The sequence below is a fragment of the Cynocephalus volans genome, chromosome 10 (assembly GCF_027409185.1).
Source record: "Cynocephalus volans isolate mCynVol1 chromosome 10, mCynVol1.pri, whole genome shotgun sequence".
Taxonomy (NCBI): Eukaryota; Metazoa; Chordata; class Mammalia; order Dermoptera; family Cynocephalidae; genus Cynocephalus; species Cynocephalus volans.
Window position 1 is genome coordinate 103,523,927 of NC_084469.1, and position 22,945 is coordinate 103,546,871.

At 55.8% G+C, this 22,945-nt stretch overlaps 1 protein-coding gene across 1 annotated transcript in view; it reads right to left on the reverse strand.

Annotated features, from left to right (window-relative positions):
• Positions 1–2,265: 2,265 nt before the first annotated feature.
• Positions 2,266–22,945, reverse strand: part of DOCK6 (dedicator of cytokinesis 6) — a 41,184-nt gene continuing 20,504 nt past the window's right edge. The window contains exons 22-49 of the mRNA XM_063112838.1: positions 22,491–22,654; positions 21,810–21,914; positions 19,132–19,227; positions 18,828–18,968; positions 16,417–16,530; positions 16,145–16,315; positions 15,527–15,666; positions 15,270–15,439; positions 13,211–13,371; positions 12,896–13,078; positions 12,436–12,562; positions 12,160–12,244; positions 11,919–12,015; positions 11,642–11,776; positions 11,179–11,331; positions 10,822–10,980; positions 10,588–10,688; positions 9,522–9,714; positions 9,294–9,437; positions 6,539–6,670; positions 6,426–6,440; positions 4,977–5,102; positions 4,787–4,876; positions 4,308–4,544; positions 3,495–3,638; positions 3,302–3,408; positions 2,887–3,048; positions 2,266–2,489 (exon numbers count right to left, since the gene is read on the reverse strand). Of these exons, the coding sequence (XP_062968908.1) occupies positions 2,447–2,489; positions 2,887–3,048; positions 3,302–3,408; positions 3,495–3,638; positions 4,308–4,544; positions 4,787–4,876; positions 4,977–5,102; positions 6,426–6,440; positions 6,539–6,670; positions 9,294–9,437; positions 9,522–9,714; positions 10,588–10,688; positions 10,822–10,980; positions 11,179–11,331; positions 11,642–11,776; positions 11,919–12,015; positions 12,160–12,244; positions 12,436–12,562; positions 12,896–13,078; positions 13,211–13,371; positions 15,270–15,439; positions 15,527–15,666; positions 16,145–16,315; positions 16,417–16,530; positions 18,828–18,968; positions 19,132–19,227; positions 21,810–21,914; positions 22,491–22,654 (3,695 nt within the window). The 3' untranslated portion in view covers positions 2,266–2,446. The remainder of the gene's footprint in view (positions 2,490–2,886; positions 3,049–3,301; positions 3,409–3,494; positions 3,639–4,307; positions 4,545–4,786; positions 4,877–4,976; positions 5,103–6,425; positions 6,441–6,538; positions 6,671–9,293; positions 9,438–9,521; positions 9,715–10,587; positions 10,689–10,821; positions 10,981–11,178; positions 11,332–11,641; positions 11,777–11,918; positions 12,016–12,159; positions 12,245–12,435; positions 12,563–12,895; positions 13,079–13,210; positions 13,372–15,269; positions 15,440–15,526; positions 15,667–16,144; positions 16,316–16,416; positions 16,531–18,827; positions 18,969–19,131; positions 19,228–21,809; positions 21,915–22,490; positions 22,655–22,945) is intronic.

Here is a 22,945-nt window from a genome sequence, read left to right on the forward strand (position 1 = left end):
ACCTGGAACACATGGTCACCGATTGTAGGAAATTTGTTTTCCATCTGCCTGGAGGCTCACTCCCTGAGCAACAGGACGTTGATCAAAAATATTTTCTGGGGACCTAAGAGAGACCTTGAGAAAGGGGCAGGATTGGAACAGCTTTTGGGAGGCGGGCCCGGCTGGAGGTGGGGGGGGCAAAAAATATTAATAACTGTAGTAATAATAACAGCAACTCTTTTGTCATGACCACCCCACGAGGTGGGTAGTTATGGGACCTGTTTCACAGATGGGGAATCCAGGGGCCCAGAAAGGTACAGTGATTTGCCCAGGGTCAAGGGAGGGTGGGGGCTGGGGGTGGAAGTGGCTGGGCCTGAACTTGAACCTAAGCTGGCAGATCCTTCCACCATCTGCAAAGCCACCTCCTCCAGAATCCACACCCTCTACCTATTTCCCAGACGTGGAGACTGAGGTCTGAGGATCCCCCAGTCACCTGACCTCCCTCCATGAGAAACGACATGAGAGTGGGTGGTGGTAGTGGGGTGTCTGTGGCTGAGGCTCCTCTCAATATGGGACCCCTGGGGTGGGGTGGAGAAGGGCAGACGGGATAGGGCAGAGAGATGGAGAGATGGGGACAGGTGGGGGTCTCTCCAAAGCCCCCTCCCCAGACTGGCCTAGACCTCTCCGGGGTCTTCCTGGCCCTCTCCCCGCCCCAAAGTTGAGGGGGAGGAGGAGCCCGCCCTGTGCAGCAGGGGGCGGGGCCTGCGGGGACCGGGCTAATGGCAAACAGCTGCGGCTCCCCCAGCCGGCCCAGCCACCAGGCCGAGGCCCAACCCGGCCGGACGCTCGGCCGCCTTCCCGCCGCCTGGGGCCTGGCTCCAGCCCGGCCGGGCCGTGGAGTAGGGCGAGGGAGGACAGAGCGGGGAGGGGACACAGACGCAGAGACGGGGGACAGAGATAGGGGAGGGGGCAGTGGACGAGGAACACATGGAGGTGGATGGGGGAAGAAGGGACGGGGTCAGAGATGGGGAGGGGGCACTGACGCGGGGACCGAGACACCCAGGTCCGGAAAGTTTAGGCACAGATGGCGGAGCTGCAGGCAGCGGCTGCACAGAGACCCTGAGGTCGTGTCCCGGAGTTGGAGGTGGGGTAGGGGACGATCACACTCGAACCCCGGGCCGGCCTCGAACCCCGACCCAGCCCCGGGTCCTACTCGCCTGGCGCGCTCCGGCCGCCGCCGTCCCTGCGTCCCGCCGCCCGGGCGTCCTCCGCGCGCCGCCGCCCGGCCACAGGACCTCGGAGGTAGCCCCGCCCCGCCCCCTCGGCCGGCCCCGCCCCCTCGGCCGGCCCCGCCCCCTCGAACAGCCGGGGAGCCCCCAACCCCTGGGGACTGGGCTCGGTGGTGCAGGGAGGCGGGGGCCGCGATCTCACCTGGGCTGCAGGTGTGTGTGCGCGCCAGGGTGTCCGGCCTCCCCTTACTCCCCGCAACCCCACGTCCTCGGGGCAGGATCCCCCCACCGCTGGCCTGTCCCGCCCGCTGCAGCTGGGCGGCTGCGGGGGGCGGAACCGCTCGGTGGCGGGAGCGGGCGGGGCTGGCCGGGGCCCAGCTCGGGGAGGGCGCGGAGGGCGGGCGCGGCGGCGGGAGGTCACCCCTCCCCCAGGCGACCCAGGGCTGGCAGTGGCCCAGCGCAGGCCTGGCACACGGTGGCGTGACCGCTGCGGGGCGGGGAGGGGGGCCACTTCAGCACGAGGCTGAAGGCCCGGGATCCGGAGCCAGCCAGACCTGGACTCCAATCGTTCGCCCACCAGGCTTTTTCTGCGCTGTGCCTCGGTTTCCCCATCTGTAATATGGGGCTAATCACGTCGCCTGATAGAGATGTTACCAAGATTCTCTAACCACTGGGCAGGGACCTAATGGAGATCCCTCATGTAAAAAGGCCTATGAATGGGGTGGCCTACTTTTGCGGAGATCTTTGTGGGAGCCATTTAGTGCCAGGCCTGGCAGTCAGTGAGGGCTTACTTAATGTGACTGTTATTCCCAGTGGATATGTGTTTTACTTGTATGTCGCCTCTCCCACTAGAATGTCAGCTTCACCAGGGCAGGAATTTGCCTGTTGTCAGTGCTGTGTCCCTGGCACCCAGTTCTGTGTCTCAATCAACAAGGCACAGCACGTGAATGCTGTGGGATGGACGGTGAGCATGTAACCTCCCCACCCCCCACCAGTGACCACACCACACAGTTGCTTATAAAAACAATTTTAAATTAAAAAAGGTAAGAAGCATCAGTGCACACAGATGGGAACAGACAAACAGGGGAACAGAGGGCCCAGCCCCATGTGCCAGGTGGTCACCCCCCCCACACCTGACCCCCAGGCCAAGTGGGCAGTGGGGGAGACTCTCAGTAAGGCACAGACAGCTGAGGCCTGGGTGCTGGTTCCTCTGGGTGTGGCTTCAGGCCTTTTTATGCTCAGAGGTCTGTCTTCCGGAAACTTGCTCTGTTCAAGGAGTTCCTGGGGGAGGAATGCGTGGATCAAGCACAGGGCCACCAACTCCATAGTGCTCCCGCCCCCCACCCCCACCCCAAGGATCCTTCTAGAGTGTCTCCTGGCTCTTTCACATCCACCCTGATCTGGCTGTGGGACTGGCAGATTCTCTCTTGGGATCCACCATGGGAGGTACAAATCATCCCCATTCTACAGATGTGGAAACTGAGGTTTGGAAAGATGAGGTCACATGTTTGAGAAATGGCTGCCCAGAGCCCACCCTGGACTTGTACACATGCTTATGTATTCAGATAACACAATTTGCTTGTGCAAAGCTATACGTGTCAACATGTGTATGACAGCCCCCATCCTGCATCTGTCTGGGACTGCTGTCCTCTCTAGGGTGGGGGCCTGGATCAGGCACCTGAGGCTGGCTGGGGTTGGTGCCAGCAGATGCGGCAGGCGCTGGGTGAGCAGTGGCTGCAGAGCCTCTCGCAGGCGGCAGTAGTGGCGCTCCAGTTCTCGGTGGTACTCCTTTTGGTCTGGCCCGATCAGGGCCTTATTCTTCCGCAGAGCATCCTCACACCTGAGGGCCAGATGGCAGGAGGGGCTCAGGGGCTGGTGCTCAGGAGAGAAAGCGAGAGTAGATATGGGGGAGCCCATAGGTGGGGCCAGCCATGCAGAGACCCACAATGGGGGGCTCAGACAAGTAGAGGGCACCCATGATGGAGATCAGGTAGACAGAGAACTATAACAGGGGTCAGGTTGCTAGAGACGCTGTGATGGAGGATAAGTAGGCAGAGGTTGGAGGAGCTATAACGTGGGAGTGTTGGGCCTACTTTTTGCAAAAATCCTTGAAGCAGAGCCGCAGTTTATTATGATGCCGGAAGAGCTTGGGGTCTTCCGGTATCTCTGCCAAAAACACCTGGGCCACCTCCAGGGGACCCTATGGGGGGAGAGGGACTCATGAGGGTGCCTGCATGGTGCCTGGAGTGCCCCGGGTGGCCTGCATGCCTCCCACACCCTCCGTGCCTGGTTCACGGTGGGCCCCACAGAGCCCTGCAGCACCATCTGCAGCATCTTGGAGTCTGGTGGGTCCTGCTCAGTGGCAAAGGCCAGCTCCCGTGTCTTCTTCTGCATGTCCTCGATGGCCACCTCCACTGGTGTCAGCACTGTCTGCGGGGTGAGGGAGGGGGCATGCACTCACTGGGACCCAAGCCAGCCCAGGGCAGCTTGGACCCCGCTGGGGGCAAAAGAGGGGTCCAAGAGGCTGGGAAATGAACAGGGTCTGGAGGGTCTGCCTGCCAGGGTGTGACAGGGTGGGGGTCTTGGCTGAGCAGCCTTTGTCTAACTTTAGGGGCTCTGGTTTGGTTGGGGTCTAGCCTGGATCTTCTGGGTCTGGTGCTCTTGATTCTGGCGTCTCCAGGCCTCCCTGGATCTGGAGGTAGGGTTTTGAGTCTGGAGGTTGGAGTTTGGGATCCTCACCCCTCCCCCAACCTGGTTCTGGGGTCCCTGGGTGTGTTTCTGAGTCTGGGATCTCTGGACCTCTCCTCCCTGGGCCTTCCTAGATCTGGGGTCCCCGGGCCTCCCCGTTCTGGGTCTGGGATCCCTGGGCAGTCTTAGATTTGGGGTCCCTGCCCTCTCCTTTCTGGGCTTCCCTAGATGTGGGGTACTCACGCCTCGTCTCCTGGGCCTTTCTGGGTCTGGGGTCCCACGCCTCCCTTCCTAGGGAATGGTGTCCCCATGCCTCCCCTCTCCAGGCCTCCTGGGCCGGATGTCCCCCCACCACCCTTCTCTGGGTCTGATGTCCCCCACCCCTTCCCTGGGCCCGGGGTCCCTGCCCACCTCCTCCCGGTGGCACACGCGGATGCGCGTCTTGATGTAGGGGAAGGCATGGTCGGTACTGAGCAGCGTCTTTCGCTTGTGCTGCTCCGGCAGCTCCCCGTGCGCACGCCCATCTGGCGTGAATGGCGTGCAGAACAGGAAGGTGCGCAGCCCATAGTTGCGGTCAAAGTAGGTCACCCGGTCTTTGAGCTCATATGTGTCAAAGTGTGGTTCCACGTATGTGATCTGGATATAGGCCTGGGGCGTGCATGTGGTCCAGTGTGAGGGTCCCACAGCCCCAACACAAAACAGCTGGGGTCTGTCCCTGGTAAAAGGGGAGCTGGCTTCCCTGCAGCTGGGGGCTTTGAATCTGGGATTCCCAGGTCTTCTTATGTCTGGATGTTTGGGGATCCCCAGAGAGGTAGGATTTGAGGTCCCCAGGAAATAGTACTTGTAGTCTCCTTGAATACAGGATTTTGGGGGGATGCCGGGAGACCCACCTTTTGTGGATCAAGCTTGGTCTTGTCCACGGGGTTTGAGTCTTTGATAATCTCGACAACGTCCTCCCCAAACCTCTCTGTGTAGAACTCCTGGGGACATGGGGCTGACTTGAGACCACACAGAAGCAGCCCCAGCTCCAGCCCCAAGGCACCCCCGTGCCCTGTCCCACCCCCACATCGTGGGACATGCCTCCAGCCGGTGGGAGATCTCCGCCAGCTTCGTGATCGACGGCTCCTTGTACACAAACTCCTGCTCGTCAAGGTCACCGAAGCGGGCGCCGTAGAATCCCACCCGAAAATACGTCCCAAATACGCGCTGGGGCTGTGGGAAGATGTGCGGTTTCCCGGGAGGCCCCTCTAGGTCTCCCCTCCCCAGAGACGGGTGTCCTCAGGCCCCACAGGACAGGATGCAGAGGGAAGCGAGAGGGGATGGGGAAGGAGTGGGCACGGGCAAGGGGGACCCCCAAGAATATCAGGATTGGGCCGTAATGACCCCAAGAACATGGGGTCACATGCATGGGCAGGGGACCCTGAGAACATCAGGGCGTGGACCAGACCACAGCCAGCTGCCCGAACCCTTGCTTTTTCTTCCCAGCCTCTGTCTTCCACCTCCCCAAATCTGCATCCCATAGATCACAAAATCCCTAGTTTTTCTCCCGCATCCCACTATGGAATTAGGACTGGGGCTGTATTGGTAACAGCAGTGTCCCCAATGCCCATGGGACTGGCTATACAGCAGGTGCTCAATAAATGCTTGAATGGCTGAAGGAAGGTATGGCTGTTGCTCTCTTTGAGAAAGAGGCTCTGACTCCCTTGATCCAGGGCATTCCCCTCTCCATGCCCCCCCCAAGTTTGGAAGGAGGAACCCTTCTGCCCCAAGAACACACCCCCACTGGAACGGAAGTGGGTGGCGGCCCCATATTCACTCACCAAGGCAGATCCGGGCAGGGTGGAGCAGACCCAGTGGGGCCAGAAGTGGGGAAGCGGGGGGAAGAGAGAAAAAGTCATGGGAGAGGTCAGAGGTCAGAGCCCCCCACCCCCAGGGTCGTGATTATGCTGCCCCATGAGAACATTCCTTGGGCAGAGAGATCAGGGATCCAGGGAGGGAGGGGAGCTGCCCGCCCGCCCCACCCGGCCCCCACCCAGCTCCCACCCAGCCCGCCCGCTGGGGCTCTGGGTTCCTGCCATCTTTGGCCAGAAAACTCTCCCCAAACTAGGAGATGCCTAAAAATAGACCCAAGTAGGGAAGAGGCGGGATTGGGGTATGGCGGGGAGCATTAACCAGAGATGAGGAGGGGAGATCCTGGGGGAAGCTGGGAATTGGGGAGGCCAGGAGAGATAGGGACCAAGAGAGACACAGACACAGAGACAGAGGGAGGGAATCTGAGCCCCCCTCGCCGGAGGTGACCAAGCTGGCCCTGCCCAAGGGAGGGGTGTCTCTGGAGAGCGCCCAGCTGGGTGAGTCACAAGCTGCCCTCGAGATCCGAGGCAGGAACATCTGGGGGTACGTCATTGCCCACTGAGCCCCAGCCCTTGCTGCAGTGGCCGTGTTCCTCTGGCGCCCCCTGGTGGTCCCTGACCACTGCTGACCAGTCATCACGGGGGTCCCAGAGGCAGGTGGCCCCTGAGGCTGACTCACCTCCCAGCCAGAGCTCTGTGGGGAAGAGAAGGGTCCAGGTCAGCAGAGCCCAGATCGGGGCTAGGGGGGGCCGGGGCCAAGGGTGGGGTCCGGGGAGGGCATCCTGGGCCCACCTGGTGCATGATCTTGGTGAAGGCCTCCTGGAGTTTGCCGTGCACAGCGGCCAGCTTCTTGTAGTCACGGTGGGCTTCCAGGATGGGGATGAGGGTCTTGTAGACCTCGTTCACTGCCTCATAGAGCCCACCCTGGGGATGGGGGTGAGGGCGGAGGTGGGGTCAGGATTCCCCAAACCCTCCCCCACCCATGTTCCTACCCACCTTCCATCCATCACCTCCTTTAAAAAGCCCACCCGGACCACACCCACCCCAGATTGCATACCCTGCCTCCATGGTCTCCACTACTTTTTTTTTTTTTTTGGTAGCTGGCCAGCACAGGGATTCGAACCCTTAACCTTGGTGTTATCAGCACCATGCTCTTCCAAGTGAGCTAATCAGCCAACCCCTCCACCACTTTTAATGAGCATCTACTATGGACTAGGTGCTGTGGACATCTTTACCTACGTGCCCTAATTTGTGGGAGAAGTTCTTTGGTTTTTTTTTTTTTTTAAATCCATTTCTCAGAGGAGAAACGGAGTCTCAGAGACATGGAGGGGCTCCTCAGGGCCAGGACCCAAACGCCAACCCATCTGACCCAGTGCCTGTGACCTCCACGCGGAGCAGCCTCCTGGCATGTGGTAACGGGTACCTACGGATGCTCCTCAATCCCAGACGGTGCCAGCATCCAGCCTGGCCCGCAGCAGGCACCCTGTGATGCTCACTGACTGACTGTCAGAAGGTCTGTGTCCACTCCTGGCTTCTTCCCCTGAGACCTTTGTGTCTGAGACTCCAGAAAAGTGAAAATAACGAAAACCACATCACTGGAAGGGCTGGCACCACAGGAAAAAAATCTCTCTGGAAAACCAGACTTTGAATCTGACCTCGAACGTGACTGAGTCTCCAGATCTCACTACGAGTTCCCCAATATGTGAGGAACTGGAAAACAGTTTAAAGTGACACCGAAGGGACACAACCAGCCCCATGCAGCCCAGAAGACGCCTTGGAGCAAAGGCCCTAGGTCTCCTATCGACCTGTTAAGAAATGTACAAACCTCTTATTTCAAAAAGGGAGGAACTGGAAACTGAATCCCACTTTTTGTTTTTCGGGTTCTTTGTCTTAGATAAAAAAATATGTATGATTTAGGGGAGTCAAACCAGTTTGTATGATACTACCACAGTGGACACAAGTCGCTATACGTTTGTCCAAACCCTTAGAATGTACAACACCCAGAGTGAACCCTCATGTAGAATATGGACTTTGGGTGACAATGATGTGTCCATGTCACTTCATGGATTGTAACACATGTGCCACTCTAGTTAGTGGGAGATGCTAGTGGGGGAGGCTGTGTATGTGTGGGGACAGGGGAATAGGGGACCTTTCTGTACTTTCCCCTCAATTTTGCTGTGAACCGAAAACTACTCTAAAAAATAAAGTCAGGGCCAGCCCATGGCTCACTCGGGGGAGTGTGGTGCTGGTAACACCAAGGCCACAGGTTCGGATCCTATATAGGGATGGCCGGTTACCTCACTTGGGAGAGCATGGTGCTGACAACACTAAGTCAAGGGTTAAGATCCCCTTACCGGTCATCTTTAAATAAATAAATAAAGTCCATTAATCAAAAAATACTTAAAAGAGAAAAGAAAGAAAGAAGAAAAAAAATAAAATAAAAAAAAACAAACCGAGAGAGAGAGAGACTTAACACACACATCAACCACAGCCAGTCCCTTTAAGAATCCTGACTCAAAAACCAACCGAACAACCACAAAAAAGGTATTTATGAGATAATCTGGGACACCTAAACACGGACTGGCATGAAATGATATTAAAGGATTACTGTTAACTTGGTCATGTGGGTGAAGAGTTTTGTAAGAGGGTCTTTATCAGTGAGGGTTGCAGAGGGAGGTATCTGTGGGGGCGACGGGAGGAAGCTGGGATTTGTTTTAAGCTGAAACTTCTCCATCTGAAAAATGCACGGGAATTACCGAGATCTTGCTAAAGTGCAGGGCTTGGCGGAGAGCTGGGACTTGCATTTCTAAGCCCCAGGTTTGTTCGATGCCAGATACTGCTGAACTTCGCTGAGCAGGGAGGGTTTAAAAAACTCCAGCCGCATGGTCATGTTCGCTTTCATCAATGTGACAGTTATGATCTCTATCATTTTATATGTCAAAAAATAAAAATAAAATACTCCAGAAAAAAGAAAAAGCAGAAACATTAGGGACAAAGAAGAGATGAAACAGGCTGGTACAACAAGGGTGCTTTGCAGAATTTGATGGACGAGGGCTGGCTGGTTAGCTCACTCGGGAGTGTGGTGCTGATAACACCAAGGTCAAGGGTTTGGATCCTTTTGGATCCTCGTACTGGCTAGTGCCAAAAAAATTTAAAAAATAAAGGTATTTGATGGGTGGGTATGGGGAACGTGATACAACTTTCTTTCTTTCTTCTTTTATGTGTACTTGAAGTTTTTTGTTTTTTGTTTCTTTCAGTGGCTGTCCAGTACAGGAATCTGAACCCTTGACCTTGGTGTTACAATACTGTGCTCTAACCCACTAAGCTACGTGGCCAGCCCTGAAGTTTTCTATAACAAAAAAAAATTTTAAATCACATGGAGGGGTTACTATATCCAGGCCTGAGTCAAGGGTTTTAGGGGGAGACAGGCAGGTGACAGGACCTCTGAGGGTCCCAATTCTCCTTCTTTCTAAACCCCTGGCCCAGAATCCTATGGTGCCTCCCCGACCCGAGTCCCACGTCCTGATGCCGGTCCCCCGGGCCTCACCATGGTGAAGTAGGCGGCCGCCTGTTCCAGCAGCCCCACCAGCCCCAGCTCCGTGAAATGCTTCCCGGAACAGAAGCCCTCCTCATCGGGTGACAGGATGTCATCGGAGATGGCAGACTCTTCCAGAACATTGGACGAGATGTTCTGGGTGGGGGAAGGTGGCGTCAGAGCCTGATCCCTGTCCCCCATGTGCTACCTCCTGCCTGCCAACCTTCCCCGGTCACTCACCTGGAAGGACACGCATCCCACGGGTAAGTGGCGGCTGTCCTCAAGGAGGGCAAGATACTCGGCCACCAGTGCAGCCGCGTGCACCATGCACTGGGCGGCCTCAGCGTGGTTGCCCAGTTCCGCGTGCTTCCCTGCCATGTTCTGCAGCCATGTCAGCCGCAGGTCGGGGGAGCCCTGGTAGCCCCGGGCAATCCTGGCATCCAGGTGAGGGGGACGTGACAATGGGGACACACCTGGCCCTCCCTACCTGCCTCTCGCTTGTCCATCCCCTGCCTGTTACCCCACCTCTGCCCCACTGACCAGTCCATCCCCTCACCTGGACCCCATGCACCTGTCTCCTCACCTGTGCGCCCCCTCACCTACTACCCTGCCTGTCCAACCGCTTCCCTGTCTGCCGACTTACCTGTCCATCATCCCCTCTTCCTCTATTCAATGACTGTTGCCTGTCTGTCCTTTTGTTACACACTCCCCCTGTCATTCTGTCACTTGTTCCTCTGCTCATAAGTTTACTCTCTCTGCAGAACCTTCAATCACCTGAACGCATCGTTCCCCTTCCTCATGCACCATCCCATCTGTCTCCCCACCTCTCCCTCCCCTAAACCCCTCCCTCCCTCTTTGTCACCTGTGACCCATCTCCCACGCCCCGATTTCTTACCGAGCATCCCTCTCCTCTCCTCCAAATTGCTGTTTCCCTGATCTGTCCCCTCATCCATTAGCACCTCACCTGTGCCCCTCCCTGGTCCTTGTTCTCATCTGTCACCCTCATCTATATGTTCACATGGCACCCTGTTTCTGTTCCTTCACCTGTCCTCACCTTACTTGTGCCCTCTCATATCTGCCCACCTGTTCCCCTCACCTGTCTGTTCACCTGTCCCCCTCACCCGCCTGCCCACTTGTCCCCCTCACCCGTCTGCCTACTTGTCCCCCTCACCTATCTGCTTACCTGGACAGCTTCATGTATCTGCTCACCTGTCCCTCCCCCGCTCCTCTGTCCTACTTGCCCCCTACTCTTCACTCACCTGTCACTGAGCAGGCGTGGCTGAGGGTCCCACCTGGCCCTCCTCACCTGTACATAAGGTCGATGAGCATCTCAGGGTCCTCCTGGTGCTCCTTCATCTTTACCGTGTCGGTCAGGATCATGTGCAGGTTGAACATAAGGTCTTGGACCTGGAGCCAGGGGATGCCCAGGGGCCAATGAGGGCGTCAGGACATGAAGGACTGAGGTGGGGGGGTCAGGGGTCAAAAAGGGGATGACAAAGACCCAGGTTGCCGAGGGTGGGGAGGGAGCCCTCAGGGTCACCTGCTCAGCGAAGGTGCTGTCCCGCAGCCCCACGTCCTCCTCGGCATAGGTGAGGATGGTCTTAAGGGACCGTCGCAGGTGTTCTTCACTAAAGTTCTGCGTCGTACCCACCAGGGACGAAAGCGACATGGTCACTTGCATCTTCACGCGGGCAAAGTTCTGTGGGGCCAGAAGAGGGACAGTGGATCAGGAGCCTCAGACCCCAGGCCCTCACACCAGGGTCTGCTCCACCTGCCACCTCTTTGGCCATTGCCTCTGACCCCTCTTCCTGCCTGTGACATTCAGGGACCATCCCTCCCTCCCTCCCTCCACTGCACCGTGACCCCCAGCCGGCCGCCGTGACTGAGCCACACTTACGTGGCCAATCTCGAAGTTCTGGCGCATGAGAAGGTAGAGCGAGGCGCTGGCGTGCACGCGGATGGTGCTGACGCGGCTGCCGCAGTGTCGCAGGAGCCTCAGGCAGAGGTCGGCACACAGCTCCGTGTCCTCCTCAAACAGCAGCTCCGGGAACTGCTCCCCAGGCCAAGACAGACACCATTCAGCCCCTCCCCGTTCTGGCTCAGAAGGTCCTAGACGGGGCCTTGGCCAGAGACCTCTGTGCTGCCTTGTTTGGTCAATGACAGCAGACTCTGGAGTCACACCTGGGTCTAAGCCTGTGCTCTGTGTCCCTGGGCCAGTGACTTGGCCACTCTGATCCTCAGTTCCCTCTTCTGTAAATTGCAGAGTCTCTGCTTCACGGAGTTGCTGAGCACACAGGTGGTGCTCAGTGAGTGGACTGCTATCACTACTCTACAGACCATGCTTGTCAAGGAGTGCTCACCTTGGACACCAGGGCCCGCTGGGTGGCCAGGCCGTGCTGTAAGAAAAGGGCACTCTGGGCACTGCCCAGACTGTACAGCACCACCTTCAGCACCGCGCCCAGGACGCTCTCCCGGGCCTCTGACAGCATCACCGTCTGTGGGGAGGGGGCCAGAAATTCAAGTGTCAGAGGCTTGGGTGGCTATGGGGGCCAGGAAGGAGAGGGATTTTAGGGTCAGGGATCACCAGGGCACTGTGGTGGGCTCAGAGGTCAGGGCAGATACTGGATCAAGCCCTACCTGCACAATGATCTCCAGAGTGTCCAGAACCACCAGGCTCGCCTCGGTTGCCAGGTTCCCATCCACCAAGGCTTCATGTTCCATTTCGTCCTTGGTCCTGGAGGGAAGGGGTGGTCTCGGGGACCATTTGGGCCAAGATCCCACACCATGGCTGAGTTCTCTCCCTCCCTTAGTGGCCCATGGGGCGCGGCTCTCAGGAACCCGGTCTGCACCCAGCCCACTCCTTCCTGCCCACACCCACTTGTCCATGCGGTCTGAGGTGGGTTTCCAGTGTGTGATGCTCTTCCGCCAGCGTACATTCTCTGGGTTCCCAAATGGGCTCCTCTCTGAGATGTGCAGACACGTGTTCATAGATGTGTAAAAACACAAGGACATGTGGTGAAGCAGAAGCTTGCAGAGCGGACACACAGCTAGACCCGAATGACAGGTAAGGACAGCCAGGGAACACAGACGCCCATGTACAGTGATGACACATTGGGTCCCTTGGACACAGGACAGGGGTGCCTTGCCCTCTCACCACGACTCCGTCGCACCATGTCTTGGCGAGCGCCGATGGTGCCCAAGATGGCTTCCTCTAACCGTGCCTTCATATCCAGTGACTTCTTGAATGTGAGACTGTTGATGCGCTCAAAGGCCTTTTTCCCCTGGGAGGGCAGAGAACTGGGGTTCAAGGTGGACTCTGCTCTTTGTTGTGGGACCTGGGCTAGCCCGGTCTCTCTTTTTCAGGCCCTTTCTCACCCCTAGGACTCTGTGCTGGAAGACACAGTTCACCCTTTTCCTCCAAACTCTTAGCATCTTACAAATTCTATTCATGCAGATATTTCTCACTTTACTCCTGGGCTTAGCACAAAGACAGTCCACCCCTTTATCCCCAGCCCCACAGCATCCTGTACACAGACAGTCCAGCCCTTTACACCCACCCATAGTACTCCAGGGCCTGCATCCTCCACCACAGCCCCCTGCCCACCCTCTCGAACCTTATATTCAAAGGCAGCCAGGCAGAGGTACAGCAAGTCCAAGAGCCGTCCCAGCTGTGGGAGGGATAGGTCAGTAGCCCAGCGCTGCAGAAGGGCTGGCTCTGCATTTTTCAGTACCCACAGCACACATGCCAGCAAGGTCCGGCTTGACTCAGCAGAGAGCAGAGAACCTGAGCGAGCAGCCTGGGGCCACAGAGGGGATAGGGTCAATTTTCATGTCTTTCACCCAAGATGAATACTGGCAAATTTGTATCTCATGACACAATTTTTTGCCCCAAGTTGGATAGTGTCTATGGGGACAAGCCTTGTACTCACTGTTGGTGGCCCCTGGGAGATGCTGGCCCGGGAACCAGGGGCCAGGGGGCCACCAGCGATGGCCATGGCCACTGAGGGGTTGATGGTACCTCCAATGTCCCCCTCGCTTTCTGTGTCTGAGTCGAGCAGTGAGGCCAGTCTTGACCTCTGACCTGGGCCCTCTGCGGGTAGGGGCAGGGGGAAAGAAGAAGGGAGCCTTGGTAAGTGCCGTCCCTCTGTCTCAAATTTCAGAAGTCATCCCTGACACCCCCCCCAGACCAGGTTGGGGTCTCTGGTTATCTATTCCCAGAACTTACTTATTTTATATTAGATACATTAATTGTACAACTGTTTATAAGCTCCACAAAGGCCTGGGCTATATCTGCTCTGGCCACTGTTGTATGCTCAGCACGGTTCACGACCTGGTCCACAAGAGTAGTAATAGTATAGATGGTGACAATGACAATGACAACAATAATAATACTGCTGCTACTATTATAGCATCAATTAGCACTTGTGTAGCATCTCCTATGTGCCAGATGCTGTTCTAAATACTTTAAAAATATTAACTCCATGGCCAGATGTCAAAAATTAGAAAATTAAATTAAAAAAAATTAATTCCAAATCATCAAAACAACCCTATGAGGTAAGTACTCGGCTTATTCTCACTTTATGGATGAGGAAACTGAGGTACAGAGAGGTTAAGTTACTTGCCTAGGTTCACACAGCTGGTAGATGGTAGAGCTAGGATTTTAACCTTGGCAGTCTGGTTCCACATCTATGATCTCAAAAAAATAATCCCCATGCTGTCCCCCCTCCAAGTCTCACCAGAGGGAGGAGATGGCAACAGATATATAACAGATCTTACTCTAGACACTCTTAAAACAAAAGGTAGAATGAGTCTAACTAAAGCTCCAGCCCAGCCCAGACTAGCCTAGCTCAATTCTTGATTGGACTGAGGTGATCATCTCTTTATTCAATCTGTCTGAGAAAGGGAAAGGGGAACTCACTAGGCAGAGATGACACTGCTTTAACCCTGTGATTCTTTTACATACAATGTCCAAAATACAATAAAAAATTACAAGACATGTGATGAGGCAGGAAAATGTGATGGATAAGAAAGAAAAAGAGAAAAATGGACACAGACACATAGATGACCAAATGCTGAAGTCAGAAAACAAGGATTTTAAAATAAAAATGAGAGGAAAAGATGGGCAAAAATGGACCAAAAGATGGAGAATTTCAAAAGAGAATTGAGATATACAAAAAAAAAAAAAAAAAAAAAAAAAAAAAAAAAAAATCAAATGAATAATTTACAACTGCAAAATATATGAAATTAAGAACACAGTGGATTTGGTCAACAGAAGACTGGATACAGCAGACAACAGAGTTAGTGAACTCAAAGACAGGTGGACAAAATATTTCCTAACTGAAGCTCAGAGAACAAAAAGAATGGAAACAACAGGACAGAGCATAACAAATGTATGATGTGATCAAAAGGTCTAACATACGTGTAATTGGAGTCCCAGTAGAGAAGAAAGAAAACGAAGCAGAAAAAAATTCAAGAGATAACAGCTGAGAATTTCCCAAAGGTGATGAAAGGAATCAACCCACAAATCTCAAGTCTATGCTTCTAACCACTGTCCTATACTGTCCCTCAACAATGCTGATGTTTGTCAAGTGAATGAGTGAATGAATGAACGTAGGGCTCCAACCATCTTCTCACCCAGATGTCTCCCACGTTCCCCTCCTCACATTCTTTCTTCTTAGAAGATAATGAATGTTATAATAACATCTCCCATTTATTATGGGCTGACAATGTGTCAGTACGACAGCTCCCCAAATTTTCACACAACCCTATGAAGGAGTTGGTGTTGCTACTGTCCCCATTTTACAGGCGAGAAGCCCGAGGCTCGGAGAGATTATGGCTTGACTCTGGCCCCGTGGCAGGACTTGAACCTTCTCTGCTCATCCCAATGCCCATGCTCTGACCCCTGTGACTTCCCACCTTTTCCATCCTGTGCCTGTGTGATCAAGCCCCTGGATCATGTGACCTCCCATCCTCCCCTGGCCCGCTGACCAGCAAAGTCATGCAGTCGTGGCAGTGTGTCCCGTGCGAGTGACAGCAGCGGCAGGTACAGCTCGGCCACACGGGCCTTCACGGTGGCCTCAGCATAGCGGGGGTCAGTGTCGTGGCCACAGAGCAGGCTGTGCACTGCACTGATGGCCTTCTTGTGCAGCAGGGATGCCCTGTGGGGTAGTGGGGGTGCTCAGGATGGAGTAGATGTGGCTTTTGGACTGTCACCTACCCGGGGGCCAGATAGGACCCGTACTTACCCTTCAGTTTCAGGTTCAAGGGCCAGTGCCAGCTCCGACAGCAGGAGCCCAGCAAGGAAGTGCTGCTGCCGGAATGGCCCGCTCAGCTCAAACATGCTGGTCACCTTGGGGTCTGGGGCCTGGCTGGAGAAGGTGGAGCTCTGCAGAGGGTAGGGGGAGAAATCAGGGATGGGAAGATGCCAGTAGTCAAGGGTCAGAGGTGAGAGGTCACCATTAAAGCCATCTGGAAGGCAACATAAGTCATGGTGTCTAGAGCAAGAGATGAGAGGTTGACATTCACTCATCTGCAGGTGACAGTAGGTATGGGGTTAAAGGCCACAGATGAGGGGCTGGAGTTAACTCATCTGTGAGGTGACAGGGTACGGGGGTCAAAAGTCAGAGGACTGAGAAACAGCAGATGGAATGGGTGTGGGAGTTAGGATACAGGGCCAAGAGACCAGAAGCTGGTACTCCTGGGAAAATGCTGAGAATGATGGGTCAGAGGTGAAATGTCAGACATAAGGAGTCAGTTCACCTGGGCAGTGGCCCCTCATGAAGGGAACAGAGATGGGGAACTATAGAAGGTGGGTTGAAGGTGAGAGGTCAGAGGCAAGGAGAGGAGAAGGGCGGCCAGCGCACCTGGGAGGTGGTGGAGGATATGGAGGGGGAGGGCGAGGCCGGGGGTGACAGGGGGCAGCAGGGGAGGTTGAGGGTCACGTAGTGTTCATGGCTGCACAGGATACGGGTGAACTCCATGCGCAGGGTCAGAAGTGTCGCCGGGTTGGGGGCTGACTGGAGCCGTGTGGCCACCTGCAAGAGAGGGACGGTCCATGGAGATGCCAACACTGTTCTGCCCACAGTGGCCACGGCCCCACCACGTCATCCACCACATCTGCCATGCCCGTCACTACCTGCTTATAGTGGGCCCGGACCAGGCTGAAGACGAATCCCCGATCAGCCAGGGACAAGAGGTCACTGAGGAAGAAGGCCAGGCTGGCGTTGAGGCGCTCGGCCAACTCCATGTCCTGAGGGGCACAGGGACCTGTTAGCCCACACCGCATGGGCAAGCCTCAGTCCCTAGTCCCCCACCCCCAGCACAGGGCCACCACGACCTTCAGGAAAGCTACCTAACTGCACCAAAGCCCTGGGTCTCTGAGCTCCGGTGACCCTGGGCCTTCTAGGCTGTTTTCCTCCCTCTGACTACCCCTCCCTTCCCCATGCTCCGTTCAGGCAGCTCTTCCATCTTTTTGCCCAGATTTGCGTAACACACCCACAGCAGACACTAGCTGTCGAGTCCCCCCACAATCCTCTCTCCCTCTCTGTCCAGACTTCAGAGCTAGGTAGAGACTACATTTCCCAGCCTCCCTTGCAGTTGAGTGGAACCGTGTGACCACATTCTGGTCAATGGGATTTGAGGGGATGCAGGCAGCCAATTAAACGGCAGCGGCGAGTCCTCTCCTTCCCACCACCTACAAGGCTGCCGGGCCCACACTGTAGAGCCCTCTGCAGCCTGCTTATGCTCAGAACTGAACTTCGATGGCGTTTAAACCACTTGTGATTGTGCAAAAGCAAATTAACCTCTGCCCTAAGTGATACACCTTTAGCAATCATTTAACAAGCATTAACTGAGCATCAACTATGTGCCATGCCCTGTAAATGAGTTGGACATGGTCCCTGCTGCTCGTCCAACTCACAGTCTCATGTGGGGGGAGACAGTCAATACACAAGAATTCCAGATAATTCTATGTGCTTCGAAGACAACAGAATGGGGTGATGTTTTGAGAGAAGCCTGAAAGATGAGATGGTACCAAGGGGAGAAAGACATTCCAAGAAGAGGGGGCAGTCTGTGCAAAGGCCCTGAGGCAGGATATGCCTGGTAAGCGGGAGGGACAGTGAGGAGGCTGGTGTGGCAGAGTCCCTGCCAGCATTTGGTCTTCCCTCATGCTCTCGTGAGCCACTCTGTGGCCCCACAAATTAGCCTCAGTGGCTCTCAGTTCCCTGCAACCCCAAGAGACAAAATATAAAACCCGCCTGAGCTCTGAGCCCACAGCAGGCAGGGACTGGGTCTGTCCTGTGCATGAAGCCTCATACAGTCAGTGCTTGATAGATATCAAGTGAATGAATGACCCCGTACTGGCCCGTCACTGTTGTCCCACGAGTGGCTTCAACGATGTTGTTCTCAGGGGCGATCTTCCCGGGAGCCCTTTCTGGGGTGGCTTCCCCACGATCTGGGTCAGCCACTGGGAATGTCAACCCTTGGGAAGGCTCCAACGTCAAGTCCTTTGAGATGAGCCTAGAGGTCACGTGGGATTGTGAAAGGGCCAGTTTGGGCCAGAATGGCCTTTCAAAAATCTGGAAAGTTCCCATTAAATCCAGAAGTCCCATTTCTCGTTGAAAATCAGACAATCTGGCCACAAGAGAGCCACATTCCTGCAGGGTTTTGGTCAACTGGGGCTCAGCAATGGTTGCTCCGGTTAGACGGGGCACATGCCTTCTCATCCACCATGATCCCTCCTCTCCTAACTGAAACTGGTATTGAGGGCGTGGGCTCTGTGTGGAGCGGGTGGCACGGATTCAAATCCTCTTTCCACCACTTCACAGTTGTGTGGTTAAGGTTAAGCTTCTCAGTCATTCTCTGCCTCAGTTTCTCCATCCAGAAAATGGAGATAGCAATAATAACTTCACAGGTGATTGGGAAAATTTAATATGATCCATCTAAAGGGCTTAGGTACACAGTAAGCACTCAACAAATGCTCAATACTGTTATTATTATTATTTTTGTTGCCTGCTGAGCCCCCATGGGCATTGGAATTGATGATCCAGGGCCTGGCCAATTGTCAGGGTCTCAGAACATCAACGTCCATTTATTAAGCACTTACTGAATACTGTGCTAAGTTAATGCTTCTGTCCTGTCCCCTCCCTGCTCTCACCAACTCCCATTTCCCCCTCGTTCACTCCACTCCAGCCATACTCGCCTGTGCAATGCTAGTCTAACAGACCAGGCATGGTCCTGCCTCAGGGCCTTTGCACCTGCCGTTCCCCCTGCCTTGAACGCTCTTTTCCCAGACATGGCAATATCACCACTTTCAAATCTCCCCCTAAAATTCTGCTCCATGAGGGCCAGGGTTTTGGTCTCTTTTGTCCACTGCTGTCTCTACACGCAGCACAGGGCTGTGAACACCACAGGTGCTCAAGAAATAGACATGAATGAACAGACCCATCCAGCAAACTGGATTCCTGGGGCAGACTGGCGCCTCCGCTGGGCAGTCTCTATGTCCTCCCTCAGGCCACTCCCCCCACATTGAGGCCCTGAATTCCTTACCTTGTGGACCCGGGTGAGGACCTCCAGGCCCACAGAGCCCACCAGGGCTGCGATGTCGTCCAGGAAGCGTCCAGGGAAGCGCAGCTTGCGGGGCGTGTCCAGCCGCTGGCCCAGAAGCAGGTGCAGTGCCATGCTCTTCACCTGGGGGCGGGGCGAGAGGGCCGGGGGTGGGGCTTGAGGGACTGCAGGTGGAGGGGACTTGCCGGAAAGGGCGGGGCTTTCACAGCAAGGGAGGTGGGCTGGAGATGGGTGTAAGGGATCCTGAGTGGGGCTTGAACCCTGTGGCTTGACCCTGGGGTCTCACCATGAGCTGGAAGAAGAACCAGGCATGCTGCAGGATGGCCTCGCGCACGGCACTGCTGCTCACCACCCACTGCAGAGCGAGCTCCTCGTGCAGCAGCTGGGGGCAGGGACCGAGGTCACCAGGAGCGTCACGCCACCCCTCCCACACTCCCCTCGGATGCAGCAGAGGACTGGGGGTTAGAGCAGCAGGAGGCCATGCGGGAGGAGAGGGGGGAGAAGAATTCAAGGTGCCCTTTCCCTGGGCTCTCCAGTCCCTGCCGGGCTCTGGGTGGGGGAGGAGCTCTGGACCCCTTTGCTGGGGGCCGGGCAAAACTGGAGTCACCCACGCCCTCCCCCCACTACCTTCTGCACAGTGGGTCTTGGCTGGGTGGCCGGCGGGGCTGAGGAGGAGCCCTCAAGGTAGGAGGAGGCTCGGCCAGAGTTGCGGTCGATGGCCTATGATGGGATGGACGGAGAGGATGGATGGCGAGGGGACAGTTAGTGTGGGTGTGGTGGTGGGGACAGGAATGGAAGAGAGATGACTGGCGTGGATGGAGGAAAGACGTGTCCACACGGAGAGGGAAGGCAGATGGGTCAGCAGGGATGGGCGTTGGGGGTGTGGATGGGGAGGAGAGAGCCACCGGTGTGGCCAACGTGGTGTGGGAGGGACAGGGTAGTGGAGGCGGGGACAGATGACAGATTAGCTGGAGAAACATGTGCAAAAAAAGATAAAGGTGAATGGATGTGATGGACACGAGAGTAACAATGAAGACATGGTGAGGAGGTGACCAAGAAGCAGTGTGACCAGGACAGGCAAGCATGTGGACGGGGACCTGTCACCAGCAAGGGGTGCAGACGTATGCGTGGCTGGAGCAAGACCACTGAGCGCGGACAGAGGTTTGTGAGTGGAGGAGTCGGGGGAGATGAAATCAGTGCACACACAAGGGTGTGTGCGGACACAGGCACAGAGTGTGAGTGAGTTGGTGAGTTCCAAGGAGGGGATGGAAGAGGGACAGCGTAGACAGAGGAGTTGAAGGGAGGACAGAGAAGGAGAAAAAGGAAGGAAGACATGGACAGAGGAGGTGAAATGGTGATGAGAAGCAGCAGCAGCAGCCGAGAGCATCTTGGATTCTGGGCCTGGCCCTGCTCCAGCCTTGCTTTGGGGCCTCAGTGTCCCCATCTGTGAAATGGGTATGGGAGGCTGAAGCAGCACTCTCTCCTTCTCCTTTGCTCGTCAGAAGGTGAGGCTAATGGCAGGGAGGGGAGCTCCAAGGATGGACTGGCTCGGCCCCTGGGACCTGCCCTGGCATTGGGGTCCTCTAGCTCCCGTGGTCCCAGCTATGTCCTGGCTCCTTGGCACGCACCAGGTGGGGCACCGACTGCAAAAGCCAGCCTCTGTGCCACTTCCTGCTGGGGATGCCACCTTCCCACCACCTCGTCACCTACCTGCTCTCCAAGGCCCAGATAAACCCTTGGGGAACTAAGGATATTGAGAGGAGCCCTGTTAAGGATGCTGGGGGGAGGGGTGGGCGGGACCCATAAACCCAGACTTCCAGATTCCCAGCAATCCAAGGAGAAGACTACACAAAGGTCAGCTGCCTGTGCTGCTAACAGTCCCCCGGGCCCAGCACAGGGTGCAGGGTGCCTTTGTGATGGGCACAGAGCTGAACAAGCCCTGGGGCCAGGTGTGCTGGGAAGCAAACTCCTATGGCCTCCTCGTGGTGTCTAGGGTCCTTGGGGCTTGGACCCAACCTTGGCATGTGCCTTTCCCTTTGCCTGGAATCCATGAACCCTTCCCTGGATGGCTACCTTTTACCCTTCAGGTCCCAGCAAAATATCACCACCTCAGAGAGCCCCCCAGGCCATCCAGAGGGAAGCTGGTGTCCCCCATTTCTGCTCATGTCCATTTGGGCAGTTCCACACTTCTGCATTCATTTGATCTGCATCTCTTTTCCAGACTAGCCAGAAGCTCGGGGGCAAGGCTAGACCGGAAATCTATCACCCTCATGAAATCCTGCCTGCGATGCCCTCAGCCCTAACTCAAGTTCAGGCTCGGGACCACTGTGCAGAGCACTGTACTCGGAGTCTTTACCACATCTGAAAATTCAGAGTGATATCTTCATTTTACAAATGGGGAAACTGAGGCTCAGAGAGATGCAGCCAACTGCCTGCGGCACAGAGTGTGCCCGGAGCAGAGCTAGGATTTGAACCCAGGGCTGTCTGGAGGCAAAGCCCCTCCCCACACCAGGTGCCCGGGAAGAGGAACGGTAGGGGGAGCTTTGTCTGAAATGGGATAGGGGCGGCCCAGAGCTTCAGTTCTGCCCCCTTGGCACCATTCAGGTTGGCTATGCCAAGGGGTCAGTTGACAGTCACCTGAACAGAGGTCGATTAAAGGGGAATAGTACGTGCAGGGCAGTGAGGTTATGGGTGACTGGATTTGCATATCATTTGTGTGCTATTTGCATAACACCCCTGTGCCTTCTGTCTTAGCCTGAGGCTGTGGCCCATGTGGCCACAAAAGGCTGGTAAGATGACCCAGTAGTGCCTATCACTCAGGCACCACAGCCCCAAACAAAGGCAGGAGGGGTCCACTGCCGCCTTCAGGCAGGGCACTGAGGTTAGTCGGATGCAGCCAGGAAGGTGGGAGGAGCTCATGCTGAGGTGGTGTCATACACGTGCAGGGGCAGGGAGGGAGGGCACCTGTCTGGGGTCGGCCCCACAATAAGGGGGCACCCGCCGCAGCACAGCCTTGCTGCCTCCTGGAGCATAAGCAGAATTCACCCAGGAGTGTGAGCGATCAATGCCCTGGAGATACACAGATAGGTGGCAGCATCCCAAGTGGGGGCAGGGAAGGCAGCACAAACACCGAGTGTGGACACTACCCTGGACCATATGTGTGCCCACGCGTGCACCCACACGCAAGCCTGGAAAATGTGTATGTGGATGTAGGTGCATGCGGATATGTACCTGTGCACATAGGTGCATGGAGAGCTTGTGTGTATGTACTTGTGCACATAGGTGTATGGAGAGCTTCCATGTATGTACCTGTGCACGTAGGTGCACTTGTACATGCACCCCTGTACGCAGGTGCATAGGGTGCTTGCATGTATGTACCTGCTGCACTGTGCACACGCTGCTCTTTGTTCAACCGGACCAAGCTCCTGCTACTCATCCTTGTGTAGTGGAGAGCCCAGTGCAGTCTGACTCTCAGCCCCCAACCTGTGACAGCCACAGCCCAGCCCTGGTGCCCAGAGTCGAGCCTCCGTCCACGTTGTCGTCTCAGTTGTTTCCTGTGCTCCATCAACAGTGAGCTTCTTCACCCTCCCACTCGGCAGCCACGGCCACTAGGGGCTGGAGATTCCAGGGCCCCCCTGGCCCTACCTTGCTGGCCAGGATGCGGGAAACCTCATCGTCCACAGAGCCAGGGCCCACGGCCAGGTCAGGGTTGCTGCTGCTGATGCTCTTAGAACGGGCCAGGTAGAGGCTTGTGGGGCGGCCAGAGCCACGGGACAGAGTGGCAGCCTGCACTGTCACTGGCGGGGCTCCTGAGGATGGAGGGAAAAGGGTCATCCACCCACCCACCTGCCCTGATGTCCACAGCCCCTTCCCAGGCAGCGCTCCTGGTAATGTCACTTTCCTTTACTAAGCCTCCGGTTTCTTCATCTGTAAAATGGGTATAATAGCTGCTGCCTCAGAGCAATTTTGTGGGGACTGAAAACCACTGAGAATAATGCTTGGCACATAGGGGTTAGTGCCTATTATTAATTATTTAGCAAATGGAAAAAAAAAATCCACCTTTATAGACTGCTCAATGTGTGCTAAGCATTTTGCATGGG